The sequence below is a fragment of the Lemur catta genome, chromosome 12 (genome assembly GCF_020740605.2).
Source record: "Lemur catta isolate mLemCat1 chromosome 12, mLemCat1.pri, whole genome shotgun sequence".
NCBI lineage: Eukaryota > Metazoa > Chordata > Mammalia > Primates > Lemuridae > Lemur > Lemur catta.
This window is the reverse complement of record NC_059139.1, coordinates 29,871,956-29,894,724: the sequence shown is the minus strand read 5'-3', so window position 1 is coordinate 29,894,724 and position 22,769 is coordinate 29,871,956. Positions and strand designations below refer to the sequence as shown.

General features: G+C 38.9%; 1 protein-coding gene across 3 annotated transcripts in view; it reads right to left on the bottom strand.

Annotated features, from left to right (window-relative positions):
- Positions 1–22,237, bottom strand: part of PARP8 (poly(ADP-ribose) polymerase family member 8) — a 150,902-nt gene extending 128,665 nt beyond the window's left edge. Inside the window, exons 1-3 of one of the 3 annotated variants that reach the window (XM_045566348.1) lie at positions 21,894–22,237; positions 20,916–21,017; positions 19,955–20,009 (exon numbers count right to left, since the gene is read on the bottom strand). In XM_045566348.1, the coding sequence (XP_045422304.1) occupies positions 19,955–20,009; positions 20,916–21,017; positions 21,894–21,945 (209 nt within the window). In that variant the 5' untranslated portion in view covers positions 21,946–22,237. Of the gene's footprint in view, positions 1–19,954; positions 20,010–20,915; positions 21,018–21,104; positions 21,423–21,893 lie in introns of those variants that run through there. The other 2 variants (XM_045566346.1, XM_045566347.1) reach the window with 2 other exon arrangements.
- Positions 22,238–22,769: the final 532 nt, after the last annotated feature.

Sequence of the window (22,769 nt, the reverse complement as noted above, 5' to 3'; positions counted from 1 at the left end):
CTCAACTGGAATGACAGTGTTTCCAAAAGAATCCTCCAACAGAAAACATCTGCAGTCCAGGTGTATGGTGGGACCTATGGCTCACTGAGGAGTTATCTAGATCTGTGGATTCTAACAGACCCTTCTACCACTAAGTGAAGTGCTGAGCAAGGAAATGAATTAGTCCCCCACCTCACCAGGTGTTCATTAATTACAACATTTTCTGGGTAACTGAAAAACATAGCAGGGGTAGTAATGCTCACGAAATATCCCTTCTGCTCTCCTTCACTGCAACCCTTAGACACTTCTATATGATAAATGTGAGCCCATGAAATGGGAGAGGAAGTGACATGTGTTCACTTCTGGGCTGAGGTAATAAAAAACTCAAATAGAATTTTCTAGTTTCTCTCAATCCTTAAAATGGAGACCATTCCAGATAATGCACAGACAAGATGGAAGCTCTTCAATCTGACTCCCCAACTGATCATTATATGGGGCCAAGGCCTCCCCTAGCTTAAGATGTATACAAAGAATAAGAGAGAAATAAACCTCAGCAGAATGAAGTGGCACTAATTTCAGAGTTATATGGTTTTTGCAGCATAGCCTAGACTGTACTCAGTAAATGTAGGAAACTTCTGTGTTGGCCAAGAAAATTAGAGTTGTGATAGCTGACAAGAGTAGATGGGGTGGAAAAAAGGACACAGTAACCATCTTACAGTTTTAAAGAGCCAATTCCTGGAAATCTTGCCCACAATAACTAGTAGATTAAAGAGTATCGTCCCCAGAAAGCTAGAGGGTCAAAACAGCAGCTAAAGAGCCCCCAGGGACAATGTAGCAACTCCCAAAGAACTCACCAAGAAAAATTATTCATATTTGAACATCTTCCAAACCCCACCTCATCCTCTGGCACAAACAAAGAAACAGTTCTGAAGGATGATATTAGTTGAAGATCAATTATACCTAACCCATCATTTTTTTGGTCTGAGTGTCTTGGGCGACAGCTCACCAATAATAGATCACGATGACGTTCTTAATCTTCTTAACCGACAAACCTATATAATAAAAGTAATAAAATGTATATAACCACTCATCATAAATAAATGGTTGGCTTTCTTTCAATAAAGAATTTAAATACTATTTCAAGAGTCAAGCTAGAACACTGAGAACTTCCATAATTACATTTTATATAAAGATGAGAATTCTTTTAATTCCTATCATATTAATAATACCTTTATGTCATATATGTGTGTTTGAAACCTATATCAATACCATCATGTAAGTTCTAAATGAATTGTAGAATACTGTCCAAAAAATAAAACAGCTACGTACCATTATCCCCACCCAATGCACTGGTGTGAGGTGATTCGGTATGACATGTTCTGATGTATTTCCTGATAAATCTACATGAAGCTGCTTCTTATGCAATGCCTGCTCACCAGGGATCTTTGAGGTACATGTCAGAAATACTGATAGTGGTTACAGAAGTCTACCCAGATTTTTGTTGTGTGTGTTGCAGATGTTATGTGTCAGAGTAAACTATTCTTACATAGCAAAATACATTAATTTACTTCAGGTAAATCTGACTTTTTCCTAGGTTTTCCAAAGCCAACCAGAAAAATAAGTTATGAAATGGAAATGGAAAAACCTTCTCTCTAGTGAACTTTGGGGTTGCAGCACCAACATCTATTCCTTAGAAATGTTTGCTTAGAAATGTTCCTGCTGTTCATTACTGTATCATATCTTCCCTAGGATAGCTAATTTAGGGATGGCTAATTTTACCCCTGACTCTAGGGATGGGACATGGAACTTAAGCCTAAGATAATCAGCTTCTGAAAGCACTTCACCTCTCTGAATATGGAAAAGGACGAACCACTGGGGTTGTATGTGGCTGTCTTGCAATCCCATGGGGAAACAATGCTAGCTGACATGGAACGTAAGAGCCAACTTTTGAAAAGAAAGCAAGTCCTTGAAGACACTGTTAAACCCTGAACCAATCAACCCAGAAACCCATTTGCCACTGACTCTAGAGTTAGATAAACAAGAAAATCCCCTTTTATTTAAGGCAGTCCGAGTTGGGTATTCTGTCATTAGCAAATTGAAGGCATCCTGACATGACAATGTCAAGACACACTAGCTCTTGTGTGCTTCTCCAGACTTAGGGACAGTGATCTGGCATTCCAGAAATCCTGGTTTACTTATTCCCATTCTCTAACCAAACACAAATAACATTTTTAAACTAAATGCAAGGAGAATGATTAGGAATATCATAAAATCTGCATTTCTGAAAAAGGTGCTTACAATTAAATAGTCTAGAGCCATTGTTTTGTAAGTGGGACAACTGAAGCAACAGAAACATTAAATGACTTGCCCAGAACCAGAACCAGAAGTCCCCTGATAACCACGCAAGCTCACTACCTACAAAGAGATCATAATCACTCTGTAATCAATCACCCCATTAAAACTAGACTTAGGCTTTTTATCCTTTTTATAACATTGTATAAGTTGAAGAAAAATAGAACATATGAATATACACAAAATCTTAGTTACCACTTACATTATTCTCAATCCAGCATTTTTCCAGCCCATAACTTTCATGTTAGTTCAGCATTCTTACATCTTTACAGATTTTCGTCTAAGACTACATGCTTAACCATTGTTTTATACAACTAGCCCAAAAATATCAACATGCCTGTTATTTGGCATAGACGAAGGCTACTAATTCCAGAACCATTATTCTCCTTTTCCAAAAGCACAAACCCAAATTGAAAAACAAATCAATTTATTTCCTTTCTATACTAATTTAGGAACAGAGTCTTTATTTCTTTTCAAGCCCAGAGGATAGAATCAGACACACAATATGAATTTATCACTTTCACTTGCTCAGACTGAAATGAAAGATTAACATTTTCAGGCTGGTAGTCAATATTGTGCATTCAAATACTCATTATTTAATAAACTTTAAGAACCAGCTAAAAAGTCAACTAAGCTAGGAAACTTTCACCAGCCTACCTGGGAAATAGTGTGCATTCTTCCACTAGAATAGCCTATAAATGCTTATTAAAAGTCTAAATTTGTGCCTTTGATAATTAACATGTTTTAATTCAATCTGGGGAATAATATATGCCTCTTTAGTGCTAAGATGAGAATATTGGAGATTTTCTTTCTAAAAATGTCTACTTAGTGAAATTTTCAGAAATAACATAAGGTTAACATTATTTCTGTTTGCTATTAGAACTTGTATTTGTTTTTGGCAAGAAAAAAATAGTTCATGTAGCACTGACTGTAACAGGAAAAAAACAAAGTTATGTTGTACATCTCTTACAGTAGAAGATAAAGAATAGTTCTAAATTTAGAAAAAGAAAAATAAATATACAAAGTAAAAAATGTGTCAGTGATGCTAATCAAAGATCGACTATTGCTGAGACTGGCAATATTATATCCCTGCACAATTACTCATACTATACTGGGAATTTTAAAAAGAAAATAGGAGCACATAACATAATGAGGGCAGAAGTCACCCTAATCATTCATCTTTGTATTCCCAATTAGGGCACCTGCTATAGTGTCTTCATTATAATTAGTATTCAACAAATATTTGTAAAATGAATGAGTAAGGAATGAATGCTGAGAAAATGATAAACAGCTCCCTCTGTCTCCTGGGAGTTCACTGCACTACTTTCTTTTAAATTTAATTAATCCTCAATGTCCTTGTAAAATAGCCAAAGGGAAAATGTATTTACATTACTCTGAAATTGATGGAATCTATGAGAAGGGTTAAACAGCTTCCTCAAAATAAATAAAACATTCACAATCCAGCTAGGATAAGGGGATTCGAATCATTTCCTAGGTGGATGGCTTTCGATTTGAGCCCCTGCTGCATTAACCATAGGAACCCTCCTCAATCTCTCCATGATGGAGCCCTGAGTTTTGCAGCTAATCTGTGCTTTTTACCATTCTACTGCTTTTAAAGTTCCTTTTCAGTCCTTCCTCCTCCTAATCCACAAATACTGGGACCAAGGCTTTTCCGGGTCAGTCCTAATGTGAAGCATTCTATCCTGCCCTCCCCAAATATACTTATTAGACCATATGTTCCAATATTAGTTCAGGAAGGAAAAAAAAAAAGGTCATCACACTTGTGTATAAGAGATCACAGAAAAACAGTTTATTAACGTTTGAAAACACAATTATCACTCCCTGTTTACCTCTTGTCCACAGATAAACAATTAGTAGGATATAAATATATCCTATCTTCACTATTCACTGTTCATGAGGGTACCCACTTACGAATTGGAAGTCCAGCACAATATTTACATGACCTGATTTTGAAAATTTAAAATAGTATAAGGCCTCTAGGCTTAATTTTATAAGGGAAAGATTAAGGGGACACAAGCAAGCATATACTCTGTCTCTATACTGTAGAACACTGGCAATTTCTTTTTAACTTAAAACATCTGATACTTAAAATGCCAAACTTGCCGTAACAAGGTAGTTATCATATTGAATACCATTTCTTTCTCTCCAGCAAGTAGAATTAATATTAGCACATGAACTGAAAATGTTAAATGACTATAAAAAAGTCCAAATGATTTCATTAAAATTTAGCTTAGCAAATGTTAGTTTCATATTCTTCGTAGAAAATCTTTTTATTCATATTCAAATGAAATGAACAATTTACAAGCACAGAAGCGGCATAAAAATATTTGACATCCTCCCTCGTCTCACCCTGGTGTGTCTTCATTTATGCTCTCTGCTCAGATCTAGTTTTCTCCACTCAGGAAAAGTGGACAACGTACTCATACTGGGGAAAACAAGTTTCCAATGGCCCAGCCTTGATCAAACAGCAAAATTCTATCCATCTATGCATTGTCATGAGCCAACATGACAAGTGGAACCATGTGCAACATTTACACTGCTTTGTAGCCAAACCTCTAAGTCAGAGGCTATGAAATAAAAATAACTATAAAATTAAGCTCAGAAGTAAACAAAACAAACAAAAAGGTTTTAAGCCATCAAAAAATATGTCACAAAGCATGTGCTGGCATTCTCTCGGGTCCTTTAACAAAGTCTGTGTCATTTTGAACACAATTCTAACAAGCTTGATTATTTGGTTTCCATTCACATCATATTACAAGCAACAAAGCAAAAAAGAAGAATATGGTGTGGGAAGACAGAAAGACAGGGTGGGGAATTAAGGTTTGAAGTGTCCCTCAACCAGCTGACAGTAACCACATGGAATAGTGATCTATGTGGATTAATGATCACACTAAGTGATTTGCTTTTTAACCTAGTCCTTCAACTCACAGTTTAAACTTCAGGTTGAAAGAAACCCTGTTCTGATTCTTGAGTCTCCTCTACAATTTCAAAGGGAGGACTTTAATTTTATTTTGTATCAAATGCTTCACAACTAGTTGAAACTGAAATTAAAATTTATATGACACTCTTAGATAATTTAAAGCTGTAAGAATGATGCAGCCCATGTAAACTTGCTGCTGTGGATACCAAAAAGGAATGTTTACCGTTCCTCCTTTTTGCCCTCCCAATGCTAATCCCTTTCATTTTAAGTAGACAGGATCTAAAGAAAATGCTTAGAAGTCCTGACCACATCAAGGATAATTAAATGACATCTGCCTCATAGATCAGAGACCCAAGGAACCTTCACGAATGGATGGAATGGACCCAAAGGCCAATTTACTTAATTTTAAACCAAAAAAAAAAAAAAGCCTGCAGATATTGAGGAAAACAAATCTCAATTGCTCAACTGTATTTTACAGAACAATTTTTTAAAATGAAACAAAAGATATTTAAGAGTCATTAAGGTCTCACCTCTTAAAATTATAAGAAAAAGCAGTATTTTGTAATGCGATCAGAAACATTTAGATGATTCTTCTATAATTACATCCATGGCAATACATATTCTCCTTAGTTGGAACTAAAACCCACTTGTGTCATATTATTAGGGAAATGATCTCTACAAATTAGTTTTAGGATAACTAAAGTCTCTTTTCACTTCATAAGCATGTTAAAAAATTTCAACCATTTGCAAAATTTCTAATACACTTAAGGTATTCATGTGCCTGCACAAGTAGGGTACCAAAAGTAATTTTTACTTGCTTGTTTAATGGCAATGCATTGATTTTATGAAAATCAAGCATGCCCTCAGGTCCTCATAAAGTATACACGGCTGACTGGATCTAAGCCAAACATATCAGCTTTTTCTTTCTTATTGAAATCTGCTTTTATAATTCTGTCCTCTTTCTAACCATGTGGCTTCCAATATCACTAAAAAACTAACCCTTAAAAAGAGGAAGCCTAAGTTACTAACACTCAGAAGGCTTACGAAAGTGAAACGTACTTTATGAGCCAGCAATGTTTTTCTTTACTGAGCATATGGGATCAATACACTTAAGCAAGCTTTTGGGGGGATGGGGGTGGGAATCAACTCATTTATTTGCTAATTGGTATTTCCTTAGTAATAGATTTCCTCCAGATTTTAACTTTGATAAGTCGCTCCATAAAAATTATTGATTTGTGTGCATATATTTTACATTGTAAATAGACACACACACAGAGATGCTGAAAAAGAGACAGAGTGAATGGAGGAGCACTAGTTTACAAATGACCTCTATGCTCACTCACCCTTCCGGTTTCCCAGCTTGCCTACTGTAACAACAGGCTTTGAGAGTCATTGTGAAAAAAGAAAAACCCGGAGGCTTATAAAGAAAGTGTAGACTTATGGGTACAAGGGAGGGAGTTGTGAAAATGAAGAATAAAGGACACTGATCCAGGGTAATGAAGGGGGCAGAGTGGCCAGCCTACTGATGAATAATCCACTCCCCAAATACCTGCTCTCACAGAATCGGAAGAGTTTTCCCTTTATGACACTGTGTAAAATCAATTTAAATTACCAAACAGACACTTTACTTAAAAACGTAAACACTGAGGCAGCCCATCCAGGCTGTCAGTTCATAGAAAGTTGTCCCTAGCACCGTTTTTGAACAGCTCCTCTATATCCTTCACATGGAGTCAACGAGAAATTTGCTGGGGCCCATCTGAGGGTAATGTAGAAGCAGGAATCAGGACGTATTTATATTTCCTTTATTAGTTGCTTAAGTAAGCATTTATGGGGTTGTTGCATTTTCCTGGTTACAAATTTCACATTTTCTACTTAACTCTCTAAAACGGGTTCTCAACCTATGGTGAGTTGTATAATTTTTTCATTATATATTACAATGTAATAATATTAGATATAAAGTACACAATAAATGTAATGCATTTGAATCATCCCAAAACCATTCTCCACCATGCCCCCGTGTCCCCTCCCCACCTCTGTCCGTGGAAAAATTCTCTTCCATGAAAATGGTCCCTGGTGCCAAAAAAGTTGAGGACTGCTGCTCTAAAATATTTATCAAAAGACAGTTCCTAACCACTGTGCAGGAGGTGTGATGTTTATCAGCCATTGTCAGCAAAAATAAGAACTTAGCCCTCAACAGGATATTTCACTTCATTTGATTGTCACTCCTGTGTCACTTGCTTTGAAACCACCACTTGCTTGTTCGGTAAAACTATGATGCAGCCCTGAAATAGCTTTTTCCCCCTAAGGAGAGGATTATTACATGTCAGAGAATACAAGAAAGGCCTGCAAAAACTGCTGAAAGTATCAGAATATACACAGACTTTCTAAGGAGAGGGGAGGTGGTACAAACGAGAACCCTGCCAAAAGAAGGCTCTTGCGGTAGCCTTGAAATAAGTTTTAGTTGCCTTTCCAGAGAAACTATTTAATTTTCAATGACATATAATTCAACTAAAGAAAGAGAAAAAGTACAAGGTTAAACAAACAAGAAAATTTAAGACAAAAACCTAGACTTTTTCAAATCTTAAATATATTTAACACAAAACAAAACAAAAAACCCTCTCTGTTCTAAAACTCCAGGTGAAGATCAGGAACCCAGAACACGGGCGAGGGGTGGATCTGATAACAGCCTAAAGTCTGCAGTCTGGAGAATCCTTAGTCTCTAAAAATGACAAAGGTTACACATGGACTTTGTCACACTGAAAAAAAAGAACAGCATGCAATTATTGAATATATGAATATATGGATGCTATTGCTATTTTTTTACTTTTGTGTACACTCAATGTAGTTTTTTTGTTAGAAGTTGTTATTCAATAATAGCACATTTTACAAATAAATACCATTCTAAACAGAAAAAAACTTATTTATACTTCCAAATCAGTTAGGGTGATTACCCTACGAAAGAGGTAACCTTATTCTCCTTGTTCATGTTGTCTACAATTAGAATTGGGTTGCAGCTATTTCTAGTGATAACAAATACTGCCTTCTCTGTGAGGCCCTGTGCTGGACATTGTCGGCATTTGTACAGGAAGGGGTTAACTCAGCAAGCCTTGCCTGAGCTCAAACCCTGCACATTCCCAAGAAGGGTCTGTCTTTAAGCCTGGGTCTTGGCCAGCTCCTAGAAAATGAGCTCTGAGCTCTTGGAATAAATGTGCCAGCTGATAAGAATAGTTTTGTACACCTAAGGTTTTGGGGCGCACAATACGACTTTGATCACACAGTTTATGCTAACAGATGTGATTTATGGTAAACACTTGTTTTTGCTCTGGAAGGCAGGAGTCTGAGTAGCTGAGGTCAGTCACAGGGGTGCTGCATACCTTACTGATCCTCAATAATAAACCTGAACGCCCAGGCTCAGATGAACTTCTCTGGTTGACAACGCTTTGCACGTGTTGTCACACATTGTTGCTGGGAGAATTAAGCGTATCCGTGTGACTCTGCTGAGAGAACACCCGGAAGCTTGTGCCCAGTTTCTCCCGGATTTTGCCCCATAAATTTTGTCTTTTGATGATTTTAATCTGTATCCTTTGCTATAAGAAACCATAACCGTAAGTATGACACCTTTTTCTGAGTCCTGGGAGTCCTTCTAGTGACCCATGGAGGCTCAGTGGTCTTGAGGACCCCTTTACCCAGCATGCTACCCTGCAACATCACTGTCATTTCACAGATGATAAAAGCAAAACTCAGAGAGCTTAAGTAATGTGACTGATTGGTTAGAAGTCATCCACATCAATACGTTCATTCTGCTATACCCTACTGTAATATTATGAGCTATAACAAATTTTTAAAGTAATTTTAAAACTGAGCTAACATTTGCAACATTTCTTTTGGAAAATATATGATACAATTTCATAAACCCTGAAAATGTTTTGACTATAATTAATCTTAAACTCAATCCTACTTCTGTTCATTAAGAATTTTATGTCTGTCTGTGGTGGTTCTTGGCAGTAATGTGGGCCAGGCACCCTGGCTCATGAATGTAATCCCAGCACTTTGGGAGGCTGAGGCTAGACGATTGCTAGAAGCCAGGAATTCAAGACCAGTCTGGTCAACCTGGCAAGACCCCATCTTTATAAAAAATAAGAAAAATTAGCCAGGCATGGTGGTATTTGCCTGTCGTCCCAGCTACTCAGGAGGCTGAAGCAGGAGAACCACTTTAGCCCAGGAGTTCAAGGCTGCAGTAAGCTATGATGGCACTACTGCACTCCCAGCCTGGGCAAAAGAGCAAGACCCTGTCTCAAAAAAAAAAAAAAAGGAGTAATGTGGTATCAGAATTGTTGAGGCAATTTTTTAAATTACATAGTGTCTCTTGCTCCCTATCAAACCCCTCCCCAAAAAACATATATTCCAGGGTAATCCAATTATTAACTAGTGCTTCCCATCTTTGAGATTCCTAATTTCCCCTTCTATTTCATATATCTATATCTATATCACTGTATCTATATTTTTCTATCTATATTTATATATCTATCTTTATCAGCTATGTCTATAGCTATTATAGAGAGAAGAGACTAAGAGATAGAAATAATGGAAGAGAAATAGATATTATTATATTCTTCATGCCTTTCAGTGTAGTTTAGAATGTTATCTTTGTATGTTTAGGGGGAAAGCTTAAAATACATTGCAATTGCAGTATGTGTTTCAGTGTGTCCATGTATGTGTGTTACGACAGAAAAGACACACACAAACACATATCAAATATGTTTTATGTTTAAGCTCAGTGTTACACAGAAATATCTTAGAGCACCATTTCTTAATTTGTATTATGTAAGTAGTGCACCAGCATTATTAAGTATTCTATTTCTATGGTGATTAGAAAATTAGTAGGCAGAGAATTTTTGTTAATGGTTATTAATAATTCTTGTAATACTAAATACTTTTTGCCTAGTATAGTTTTATAATATATATGAATAAAATTGATAGATTCCTATCAACATAAAATTGTGACTTTCTTTCATGTAATTAAGCTACATGCTAAAACCATAATATAGGCTTATCCATTTTAGTTTTTTGCCAAGGCATTTTTACAGAATAAAAATAATTAGCTAATTTTACATTTTTCTGATTTAAATGTATATACCTGTTATGTAAAAGTAATTTTTTAATTTCCTATATATCAAAATCCTTATCTAAAAGTTGAAAAAGTCTTTGCTTTTAAATTTAAAAGGTACCCTTTGAAATGTAACATATCCCAGAATGCACCCCAGAGGCTAGAAATGTCAACATTTCTGTTTTAAAAAACTTTCTGTGAAACTACTGCCATACTAGATTTTTCCTTACAATTATCTACAGCTGGAAAAGATTCTGTATTTATTAGACATCAGAAATTGAGTATACTGGAAGTATTAAGTTAATGGCATAGGAAGTCAACACAGGAAGCTCATATTAAATCAAACTAGTATGATTTCAAAAAATTAAGTTTAAAATTTTTCTTGGCCCTCGTCTCATCATTTTTGAGCCAAATGCAGCCAAGAATATGCAGTTCTCATTGAAAGTACCTAAGTGAAACACTGAAATCACTGTTCTAGACTGGTTTTCCCACAAAGACAGCCTGCTCCAAGAAGAATCAGGAAAGAATTTGGCTCACAGTGAATTATTCAAACTTTTTTCATAGTTAACTAAAAATAAATCTGACTGTTCACTACAGAAATCATTTCAAATTCTGTGGTGATAATAAAGTAATGACTGCTTTTCAGCTGGATGGCCTAATTTTTTATTTTTTCATTTTATTTTATTTTATTTGCTGCATATCTAGCTGTAGTGCATTTTAATGAGAAATGATGACTACATCAGCTTTTCCATGGAGCAGATTTTGGCATTCAGCTTAGGTCTCCCAGTCAGTATCTAAGACTCTGTAGTTAAGAAGATCAATGACACAGACACATATAGACTAACAAACATGTTATCAAAATCAAGAATTCACTCTGTTAAGATTCTGCACACTGACTTTCAAATAAGAAACTTAGACTTTACTAGATTCTTGGTACCAGTAAGGTTTCACTGGTTTCCCTGAATCACAAAAGATACAGAGTATTCACACAAAAATACATCTACCCTTAACATGAACCATTTTAAATATATGTGTGGCCCCATGTCCACAGGAATACACTTTAACGCAGAGGCTTCACTCTCCAGCCATGTGTTACCAAAAGTGACATGTGGCTTCCTAAAGTTTAATAACTGATACTGGCTAAAGAAAAGGGAGTTTGCTTCCTGACTAATGTTGAAAAATTCTGAGAAATGATTTTAAATCCTTCACTAAATTTCTCATTTGGTCACTTGGGGGAAAATGATTTTACCAAATAGATACCCGCATTGATTTTTTAAATGTAATTTATCAAACATATGAAATATTTAGATAAATTCCAGATTTCCCCGATGATGAACTTCGCCAAGAGTGTACTCCATCATAGTCTGCTCACTAAGAAGCTCTACTGCAGTCAAAGTGACAGAATTGAAGAGGACATAATGAATACTTCTGCTACACAGAATCATTATCTCCCTCTAACACTTCCCTACGAGACTGACTTGTAATCATGTTCCAAAGAGGGCTCTGCTAACTTCAGGGCTTTGATGAATAAGAATAGTTGAGAGCCCTTATCATAAATGGATTCAGCCCAACTGAGGAGAGAGTGAGAGGACAAGAGAAATAAATCCTCATGTAGAAAAGTTAGTGCCATAAAATAACAGATGCCTTTTAACCAAAGCTTTCCTTGTCATAAAGCAACTTCTATAAAAATTGCTGAAAATAAATTCTTCACGGCTCAATGTGAATCAGTAATTTCCATTTCTACTACACTGTTGTTTACCCAAAAACTATTTTTAATGAATAAGATTCAGAGTTTGCCAAAGTGTTTTCCACAAAACAACCCTCTTGAGATGTTCCAGATCTGTAATCAAATAAGTCTGAAAAACCCCGAATACTTCATTCACCTCTTGGATATGCATAAAGCACACTAATATGTAAAAGGTTCTAAAAAGCCAACCATTAAAACTGTTTAACATTGTTTAAGCATTTCCCAGACACATCTGGCCACAAACCTGACATCTAATTAAACAGTTTGGGAAATGCTATCACATAATGTAGGAATAATATTACTCCCTCATTTAAAAATATTAGAAACTGCTAGGAACTAGAGTTCTAGTCTCTAAACAAAATACTGATTTATTCCTGTGTGACTATTTTTTTTAATTTGACTCACAATGACTCTTTTAAAGCAGCTCTGTGCTTAACAGTATTTTTTTTTTTTTGGTTTGTTTTCCATTTTTGTCTATACTGTTTTCTTCACACATGTGAAAAGCTAACAAATATAGTTATATTAGTCTCTGCCTCAATTCCATATTACAAATGTAGTAAATATTCTATAAATGATTCTTAGATAATAACCTGTACTTTTTTAAAAAACAATAAAACAATGATGAAAATACAGATAACTACAGCACTTCAGAATTGGCTGACAAATCCACCTTTTCAATCTATATCTCCAAATGTTTAGAAAAACACCACCCTAGAGGAAGTCAACTAGCAGTGGCTTTCTGCTAATTTCTGTAGAGGGAAAACTGACCAAACCGTACAAATGTTTTAGTAGATGTCTCCCTTTCAAATTAAACATTGAATCATTTATCATCTTCCATTTAATTACCATTTAAAACTAGGATATCACTGATAAGCAAATAAACAACATGCAGGGCTTTTATAGTTGTGGTGATGGTTGTTGATCTGTAATGGACGGGATAATCTATAATTCTCATCCTATTCACCTCAAATTTCACTGTCCTCTCATTCTCACCTCATTCTACTCATGTTCTCACTTTATCCTCTTATGCATAAATACGTTACATATTCTAATGAACACAGATATCATTTGTGGGCAGGGAAAAGGTCAAATTAACTGGTCTTTGTGATAATAAAAATCATGATCTTGATATCCACACAAACCCTATTTATTAAAGTCAATGAGCAAACAGAAGAGAGCTGGTGTTTGAAAACCTGATAGGGAAGGCAGCTCTCAAAAGCCAAGAACGTAAGTTTAAGGTTTATACGGAAAAAAAGTGTGGTCACATTTGAAGGCTTCTGAACAGATAGAGTTCAGGTATAAATGCACTGGATGGGTAAGAAGTTTATAATCAAGAATTTTAAAAGACACTGGGCTAAAGTGATTGATCTAAGTCAAGGCCAACAGGGCATGGACTAAACATTGACCTGGGAAGGGATGAAGATGCCAATAAGGATCTAAGTAGAGGTTGGTGGGGCTTCAGGAACAGAGGAAGGTATGATGTGAAACCTAAGACCATAATATCCATACCTGCCTCAAATAACGTGATACCTGACCAGGAAACAGCTGGAGAAAGAAGCTTCTTTTAAAGAACAAAGGGTTGTTTTGATGTTCTGGGTTGAAGCAAAGATGATAAATATTCAGGTGTAAGTGTCCAGCATTCAAGTGAGAATACTTGAAGAGAAAACCTAAATTATGTCACGATAAAATCAGGATAACAAGTCTTATTAATAAAAACACCTGTCTTAATAGTCTTTCCTGGTGTACATGGAAGATGAGATTTCAGAAATTTAGAGAATGAAAAAGAGAAAGACCGCACGTCAATAACTTGACAAAAATTAACTAAACTAAACTAAATCATGGTAGCTATCTTAAGGCAAGATCTATCTACTATGGCACAATCTACCCAAATGAAAATCCAGGCAGAGAATTACAAAATATTTTTAGGACTGATGAAATTTCACTTACATGTTTTTTTATAAAAATGCTGCAGAGAGAAATGATGGAGAATTTTAATGGATTGGCCAAATATTTGCCTAAGGATTCCACAGCCAATGTACATAATTCTCCAACTATTATGCTTAGCTCTGGGCTCAGGCACTTCCCTTGCCAACCAGTAGATTTTCGGTATTGCCCCTGGCAGACATCCCATTAGCAAACCCTCCCCATCCCCAAACATTCCCAACTATTCTAGTCATGCCAGTTCAACCAATGCCCTTAAACCTTACATAAACATTGACTTATACTGAAATATACCCCCAAGTCTGCCTCTTACTAACTGTAAGTTACATAAATTACCCAAGTCTCAGTTTCTGTAGCCATGAAATGTAAAATAGCTGACAAGATGCCTATTTGTCTTGGTTGCAAACACAGGATGAGGTAAGGCAGGCAAGGAGATCAGCAGAGACTATGTTCAATAAATATCATTAATAGTATCACCTTAATCCATGAAATGAGTCTAATTTTTTTAATATATAAGCTTCCATAAAGTTATACTTACGTAAAATTGGTGGTTATTTGGGGTCAGTGGTTTTAAAACTCATTTAACAATGAAATCATTTTCCAAAAAAAAAATTTATACAGAACAGAAAAGAGCAGCTGCGATTTCAAAAGGGATACAAAGACCCAGATCCTCACTCACTCACACAGCTCCCATCAAACTCCCTCCCCCCAGCCATCCCAGCTTCTGAGGTAGCGTCCCAGGGCTCAAAGGAACACACTTTTATAGAAATCAATATTTTGGATATTACGTGATGTAACATAAAATTATGGTGAGCAAATTTCCACTGTCAAGAGGAATATGTTAACTTTTTATTTAAAAAGCGATCACTCTTTTCATTCTGACGCCTCGAAGAGCACTTGATGGTTTCAAAATAATTGCATATTCCAAGATTTCTGGAATAAGCACATCTGTACTTCTTCATAATGAAAATTGACATATCTTTTTAAGAGAATGAAAATGCGCACACATATACCTCTTTCTGAGGAAGTCCAAAGAAAACAAAGGCCCTTTAGCCATCAAGTAGATTGTCTCTCTCCATGGTACCCCATGAGTTAAGGAATTACATACTGGGAGCCCTGGAGGATTAGGGAGCCTAGAAAGTTTCCTTGATCACCAGAGTGCTGTGGAGGTTTTCATGTGCATCAATTCTTTTGAGTCCAGACTCTCCAGTGTGCCACAGTCCTCGTCACTCCCTATAATCCTAAATAATTGTATTATCTGTCAGACCCCTGAAAGTATGTAAACACGTGACCCAGAGAACAGGACTTATAACTTGGCTAGGCAACTTCTGCCCCTCTGGATTCATATGAAAGTCCACTGCAAGTGATATCACCAGATTGGGGACTCTTAAAAGTGCTGAATGTCTTCATACTTGGCCATTTAGGTTAAGGAATTCCTTCTCACCTGCCAGATCTTTTAGCATTCACTTTGTAATTCATTCAATATTTACCTACTGAGAAAGAATACTGGACTAGACAGTGGGCGAGGGACTAGGGAAAAAACAATGAATAGGACAGAGTTCCCATCTCCAAAAGGTTCACACTCAAACAGATGTAAACAGATAATTATAATCTAATGTGACAACATGGTTTTAGAAACACCTAGCAGAATACCCTAGTTTCTCTTCAGGTCATATAAATCTTTCTTCTTTTTAGAAACACCTAGCAGAATCATTCAGGGAAAGATGTCAGGAAAGTCTTCCCAGAGGAGAATTTGGCTTAGCAGAGATCTCAACAATGAGAACCAAGTAGGGATGAGCCAGGGGAGAGGATGGAGGGTACGATATGAGCAGGTGTTCCAGGCAGCATGTGCAAAGGCCCAGAGAAAGAGGAGGTAGCATGTACTTTTTAGGAACTTTGGAGTACTATTATCAGTGTCATACTTGATACTTATTTACCTGGACAGAAATCCCTGAACAAGGAAGACACACTTCAAAAGATGTCAAACCACCACGACCACAGGAAAAGAGTATCCATTAATACAATAAAGAGTGTACATATGTAGGCAACTCCAAATATTCTGCCAAATATTAAATTTCCAATTTTACAATAACATCTAATATTAGATTTCTCATCATGCAGAGTCACACTCTGTGATTGGAAAACTCTCAATTTTGTACACATTCTTTATTCTCATATCCTCTCTAAAAGAAAAACATTGATGCTCTATTCTTAGGTGAAAAAAGTGAGGTCTCAAAAGAGTATAACACAATCTTTGGATGTCTATATGTTTTATATGCATATAGACACATAAAAATTCTGAAAGAACGAATTCTAATATGTTAATAGGAGACAGGAATCACGTGTTTTTTATTTTCTTTTTGGCATATCTCTTTTTCTAATTTTTTTTTACAATAAAAAATTCTTATTTGTGTATGTTTAAAACCTGAGTTACATCTTTACAATCCTTTCCTGGCTGAAAGCTCACACTCAGGGAATCCCAGAGCAGTCTGTGGTCCTGGTCAAGACTTGGCTTTGATCTCGCCTCATCTTTCGTAACCTCTGGCTGCAGGTAACCTGCTTTCCTACCTACCCCTCAGTGCTGTCACCACCCACTTTACCCCTTCTGTTTCTTCTACCACTAACTCCATGTCTGACTGCAAGTGAGATAAGAACCAGAATCCCAAACCTTTAGGGTCTAAGCAGTTTACTGTTAACCAGTGAGGGAGGAAGACACAGGCAATCGTAAGTATGACAAGGTATAGGGAAAAAATGACTTTTGCATAAATTTCTAAATGGTACACAATTGAAGCCTCTGGTTTATAATTCTTGGCACACTTCTGAAATTGGGAGGCAGCACTGGGCAGGCTCTGAATCACTGATGGCTGTGGAGTTATTCCAAGGAGTCTGGAATCAGGAGTATTATAAGGAACATTGCTAGAATGAATTTAATATTACAATACAAATGCCACAAGTTTGCAAGCATATACTGATGCTATTAATAACCAAATTCATAACATTTAATACCTTATTTTTAAGTGCTCTTCAATCAACAGACATTAAAACTGTAAGTCTCCAGTAAGTATCTACATAATTTTTTGGTGGTCTGCATACTCAAAGAGTTAGGAACACTAATGTAGAAAGAACCCAGGTTGCAGGAGTATGAGAGAACAGGGTTCACATGGCCGATGGATCATTTAATTGAGTGAATTTGACTATGTGTCTTAAACTCTCTGAGCCTCAGTTTGCACACCCAATAGCGAGGATATAATTCTATGAACCTTCCCATTAGGAAAAATTAGCTTAACTCAATCTTAGAGCTGACCATCTCACCCCTCACTCCTCACCTCAGTCCACAAGGCAGAGGAGCAGATATTAACTGCCCGTCTGAGGGCCACCAAATAAAAGGCCAATTTATTATGCCACTGGCCAGTACAGACTGCAATCACCTCTTAGCATTTCTTCTTACTCACAGAAACATTAAAAAAAAGTGTACATGTAAAACAAAATCTCAGTACTATTTTTTTGAATAGTAACATGTAAGATCAACCTGTCTTCAGAATACTATGTAACTCACTCTTGGAAAATGTCACAGAGGAAATGGTATAGTAAGTTTTATCTACTACTTGAATTAAAAATTATTCTCGAAATATGTTCTCAATGGTTTAGATGAAATGATAGTTAAATACAGTTCAAGATAATCATGTACTATCTCTCCATAAGACCCCCACTCTCCCACTTCCTTCAACGGTGAATTAAGTCTAGTTTATATGAAATGACACTATTAACTTCATATTGTAAATTGATAAGCACATTAAATCAAAATAGAGCAGGATTATTTTAATTTTAAATGTTTGAAATGTCAGGATCACAAATAGATGATAAATAATGGTTTCTAATAAAGGTAATGCAAACAAACTATACTTTATTTTCAGGAAAAAAAAGTCTTCTCTGCCATCAGGTACAAACCATAAAGGGACTAACTACTGTTACCATACTGTAACAGCTTTTTATATATTATATTGTAGAACAAGCTTCTGAACAGACAAAGCAATTGCTCAGGTCAGCAATTTAACCAGCTATACTTCTCTTTTAACAAGTTGATCCATGTTTGATATACAAGGCCCGGGTACATTTGCACTTGATCTTTGTCAAAGTGTTGAGAAGCATTCAGGTACATTTAAATCAGTGATTTAAAACACACACACACACAAAAAAAAAACTATCCCTTAATAGGATTACATAGAAAAGGAAACATCTCTTACTTTAAGAACAACCATAGTACTTATTCCTACAGTGAAAGCTAATGTTATTTTGATTAGTTAATTATTCATCCCAACACCCTGGCCTTGCTCTCTTCTCCACCTCTAGCTATGTTAACACCAGTTCAAAAATTTGCTGATAAATAATCTTAACTGCAGTATCTAACAGATCTTAGAGATTAAGTGCAAGGTTTACCCCCTTACTGTGCAGATAAGTAAACTGAGGCCAAAAGAACTGAAGTATCTTACTGGAAATAAAAAAGCTGCTTAGTTGAAAAGCCCACCCAAGGGCCTTCCTGTCCACAGTCTTACTAGAAGAACAGCAACAATCCTGAAAACTGACAACTCCTAGTTTTCAAAGGGGTACATAGTATATTTTAACTCCTAAAATAATTCAAGAGGATATTAGTCATATATCAACATCCTCTGGATATTAAGTGTAGGAGTAATGTAAATTTAATCAAATTTCCTCTAATGTTTTTATTCATAATTACACGGATGATAATATTACGATAAATTAAGAAACATGGTAATTTTAATCTCTCCCAAAAAGTACATAGTGAAGTTTGGTGATTGTTTTATTTTCAACTAGTAAATCAATATGTCAATCTTGGGGTTTAGGTTTACCATAGGTACGGAAACCTGATACTCATTTTAAATAAAGTTGTTTCAAGATGTAGAATGCAACACAGATCCTAAGTGTTTTAAAAGTTCACATTAATTCCAAGCTTTTTAAAAATCTATTTACAAAAGAAAGCTTCTTTTGCAATTTATACGCTCATAAATGTTTCCATTAGTTAAGAGATATTTTGGAATGTGGTCAAATGATATTGAATGTCAAGTCCTAACAGCAGGGCTGGTCTGAGGAATCCCCCTAGGCTAAATCTCTCACAGTGCTCTTCTGTGGCCACAGCTCTTTTAAATTAGTGTGTCCCTAAAGGGCTAAAACAAAGAAAATCCTAACTTAACAAGAGAGGGCAGCAAGGCATATTCTCATTTTAACTCTACTTCCTAAATACAAAATTGAATTTGGGCTTGTTTCAGATTGTTCACATTCAGTACTAAAATGTGCATCTCTCATTCTTCCTCCAAAAGAAAGAAGTCCTCCACTACAGCTGCATATAACTTTCCAAATTCTTTCCTACAAATAAATGTGAAAAAACAAAATACCACCCCTTGAAAAAAAAAAATGTATGGATAATTGGCAGGCCACATGTTTATGTCAACCTTCAGAAAACATGGAAACACGTAGCCCCAACTCACCAGGAAAATCATCACTTGTGACTGATCAAACTATTTTGTGACATCTTATGTCTTTTACGCATTTCGCTTCATGCTCAGTAATCCAGTTCTGCACCCGCTTGACTATATCAAGATCGCAAGAGCAATCTACTACTGTAGCAGAACACTTTTAACCTGAGTTCTGCTCATTGCCTGTGGCGTGGTCTTCGAAACAGCTGAATCAAACATTTATCTCCCTTGGGCTAATTTAAAACCGAGGGACATCAGGCTTGGGATGTGGCTGAAGAATCGCAACAAGAATCTAACAGACAAGCAAACAAAATACCCGAACGCGGAACACGCTAAGAACAAAGGAAACACAGGCGTGTGAACAGGAAATGAAGCAACTCTATACACATAAATACCTTTTGGGGCCGCCAACGTAGGTAAAAGTAAAGGTGGAGTCTGAGTATCTGAAATCTGAAACAGAAAGTGCTGTTAAGAGCTACGCCTTGAGTGAACGTGTTAACCCTGTGCGTGACTCGGGCCCCCTATTTAGCGGAGCCGAGGGGGAGGCCCGGCCGGGCGGGAGGCTACGGCTGGGGAGCCGCGCGGGTCGGGATGCTGAGCCCCCCCGGGCCGGTTGCCGCGGGAGGCCGCCCCCCGCAACAAGTGCCGGGTGCCATGGCAACGACGGGAATTTCCCGTTCGGGGCGGCCGGAAGTGGCCCCCGCCGGGCTAGCGACTGCGAAAGCCAAAGCCAATCCCTCTCCCGGGGGAGCAAAATGGACGAAAGGCGACCCCCAGGCAGAGGCGCTGGGTGCCTCGGGAATCCCGGGAATCCCTTCTCTTCGCCGGTCGCAGGGGACTAGAGGGAGCCGCAGGGCCAGAGATCGGCCCGACGCTGCCCCCCGGGGGCCCTCGCGCCGGGCGCTGCAGAGTAGCGCAGCGCAGCGCAGCCGGCTCCATTCCTGGCCGCCGCCGCTCAGCCCATTGCGCAAACCCGGCGGGTCCAACCTGCCCCGCTCGGCCGCCGCTGCTGGAACCCGGGAGGCGGGCTTGGACGCTTCGGGCATCTACTGGGGGCTGGAAATGCAACTCACTGCCCCTCCGACTAGACCCCTGCTCGGGCCACCGGGGTGCTGCCCCCAAAGCCAGTGGCTGCCCCAGACTTGGGGGGAGGGGAAAGGGGAGAGGCTGGCGCCCCCTCCCCCTTTTGGCTCCTGCTCTCGTTGCAGCAGCTGTTGCCAAATGAACCCTGGAATGGGGACGTGCAACCCACCCCCAGCCACACACGTCGCGCGGTCAGAAAACTGGGAAAGGGGGCGGCGGGAGGGCAGAGGAAGCTGGCGCTGGGTCCGAGGTTCTGGAAAGGCGAGAACTCACCTGCAAACAGGCAGTCCTTCTCGGCTCTGGACTTCTGGATCACGATGTCGATATCCTTCTGAATTCGCTCTTGCCTTGAACACATCCCCATTAAATAAATCCCTGGAAAAGAAGCAGCCGCTATTTCCACCCCACCCCACCCCCCTCGCACGCTTCCAGCTTTCGTAAATATTCAGTTAAAAATGAAACCTCTGGCCGAGGCAGGGGCTGAAGGCGAAGTGGTTTCGGAAGTGATCCCGGGTAGGAGAAGAGGAGGAGGTGGAGGAGGAGGAGGAGGTGGTGGAGGAGCAGGAGGGGGAGGTCGGCTTTGCATTCCCAGATGTGACCGCCCAGCTGCTGCTCGCCGCTGCTGGATTCCAATTTCCTCCCCTTCTGACAATGGATGGTGATGACACCGAGTCTCACTTTCTCCCTCCCCCGCCCGGACCAACGGCTGTGGGGGGCCGAGGGGGCCGGGGACCGCCGGAGAGCGACCGGCGGCGGGGCGGCGGGCGCCGGCGAGGGGCGAGCCCCGCTCCGACTCGCGCGCGCACACCCCTCGCGGCCCGCACGCCGGCCTTCCACACCCGCGCACACTCGCGCCCGCGGGCGGCGGCCGCCGCGCCGAGGCTGCTGCAGCGCCGCCCGCCCGCCCGCCGCAGACCCTCCCGCGCCCGCCGCCTGGTCACCCGGCCCGGCCGCGGGCCGCCGGGGCTTCAGTAGTATCCGCCATCCCGGGTGCAAGCCGGATCTCCCCACCGCCGACCTGCACTCGCGCCGCGAGCTGAGTGGCGGTGTAGCTAGTGAAGACTCCCTGGGGCTCCCAGCCTTCCCGCCCCCACCCCCTTCCACCACTTTTATGAATTCGACTCCACTTTTGAGAGGATTTATGAGTCATATGGAAAACCCAAACCGGAGTGGCTGGGAGGGGAAAAGGGGGGAAAAGCAAAATCTTTAAAAATTAAAAAAAAATAAATAAATAAAACGAACAAATCTTGCCTTGTTGCCACATCAGACAGGATGGAAAAAGCCTTGAAATTACGCTAGACATGCACCCTCCACTTTCCTTAGTTCCTGAGTCTTTTTCCTCCAGACCGAAGTAGTTCGGCCCCTCTGGGGCGCCGTTTACAAAACACAGCCCCTTTTGAGCGACTTCCTCCACTTCCAGAGAGACTCACCAACCAGTTCTTCTCTCTCAGGTATTTCTGTTCATAGAAAATTGGCAGAATTAACAGGCACGTTCCAGGGTCTTCCTAAAAGATGGATATCCGTTTGGTTTGTTTTCAAAAGCCACCCCTTTGCCAGTCAGTCCAGAGAAAGCCCCCACAATCCTGTTGTTTAGAAATGAGATATTGCTCTGATGCTCACTTTCTGTTCTGCCTAAGGACACCTCAGGCTGACGTAGCTGCCCCACCTCTGTATTGCCTTAAGCCCTAAGATAGACCTCCCACAGGCACTTTTCTTGTTCATCTTTTCTCCACCTAGAAGGCTCCCCCAGCCGACCAGTTCTTACTTTGTTTTGCATTCCCAGCGCCATGTCCAGTGCCTGGAATACAGGAGGGAGGCCCAAGTGTTGGCTTGAATGCATGAATGGTGGTTCCTTGCAGCCTCTTTATACTTACCCCAGCTTCCTTATCAACATAAGTTCCTAAGAGTTGACAAACTCTCAGACCCTTAATCAGTGCAGTTCCGATTCTGACAGTGGCCACATGATGTTTAGGAAGAGTAGGAAGGACTGTCATCCCTGATGGATTCTTACGATTCTAGAGAGTCAATGAGAGATCATAGGTTCCAACTCCATCTTGCAGGAAAGAGAACATTATGAAATGATTTGTTGTACAGCCATATCCATTGTGAGTTATAAAAGGAAACATT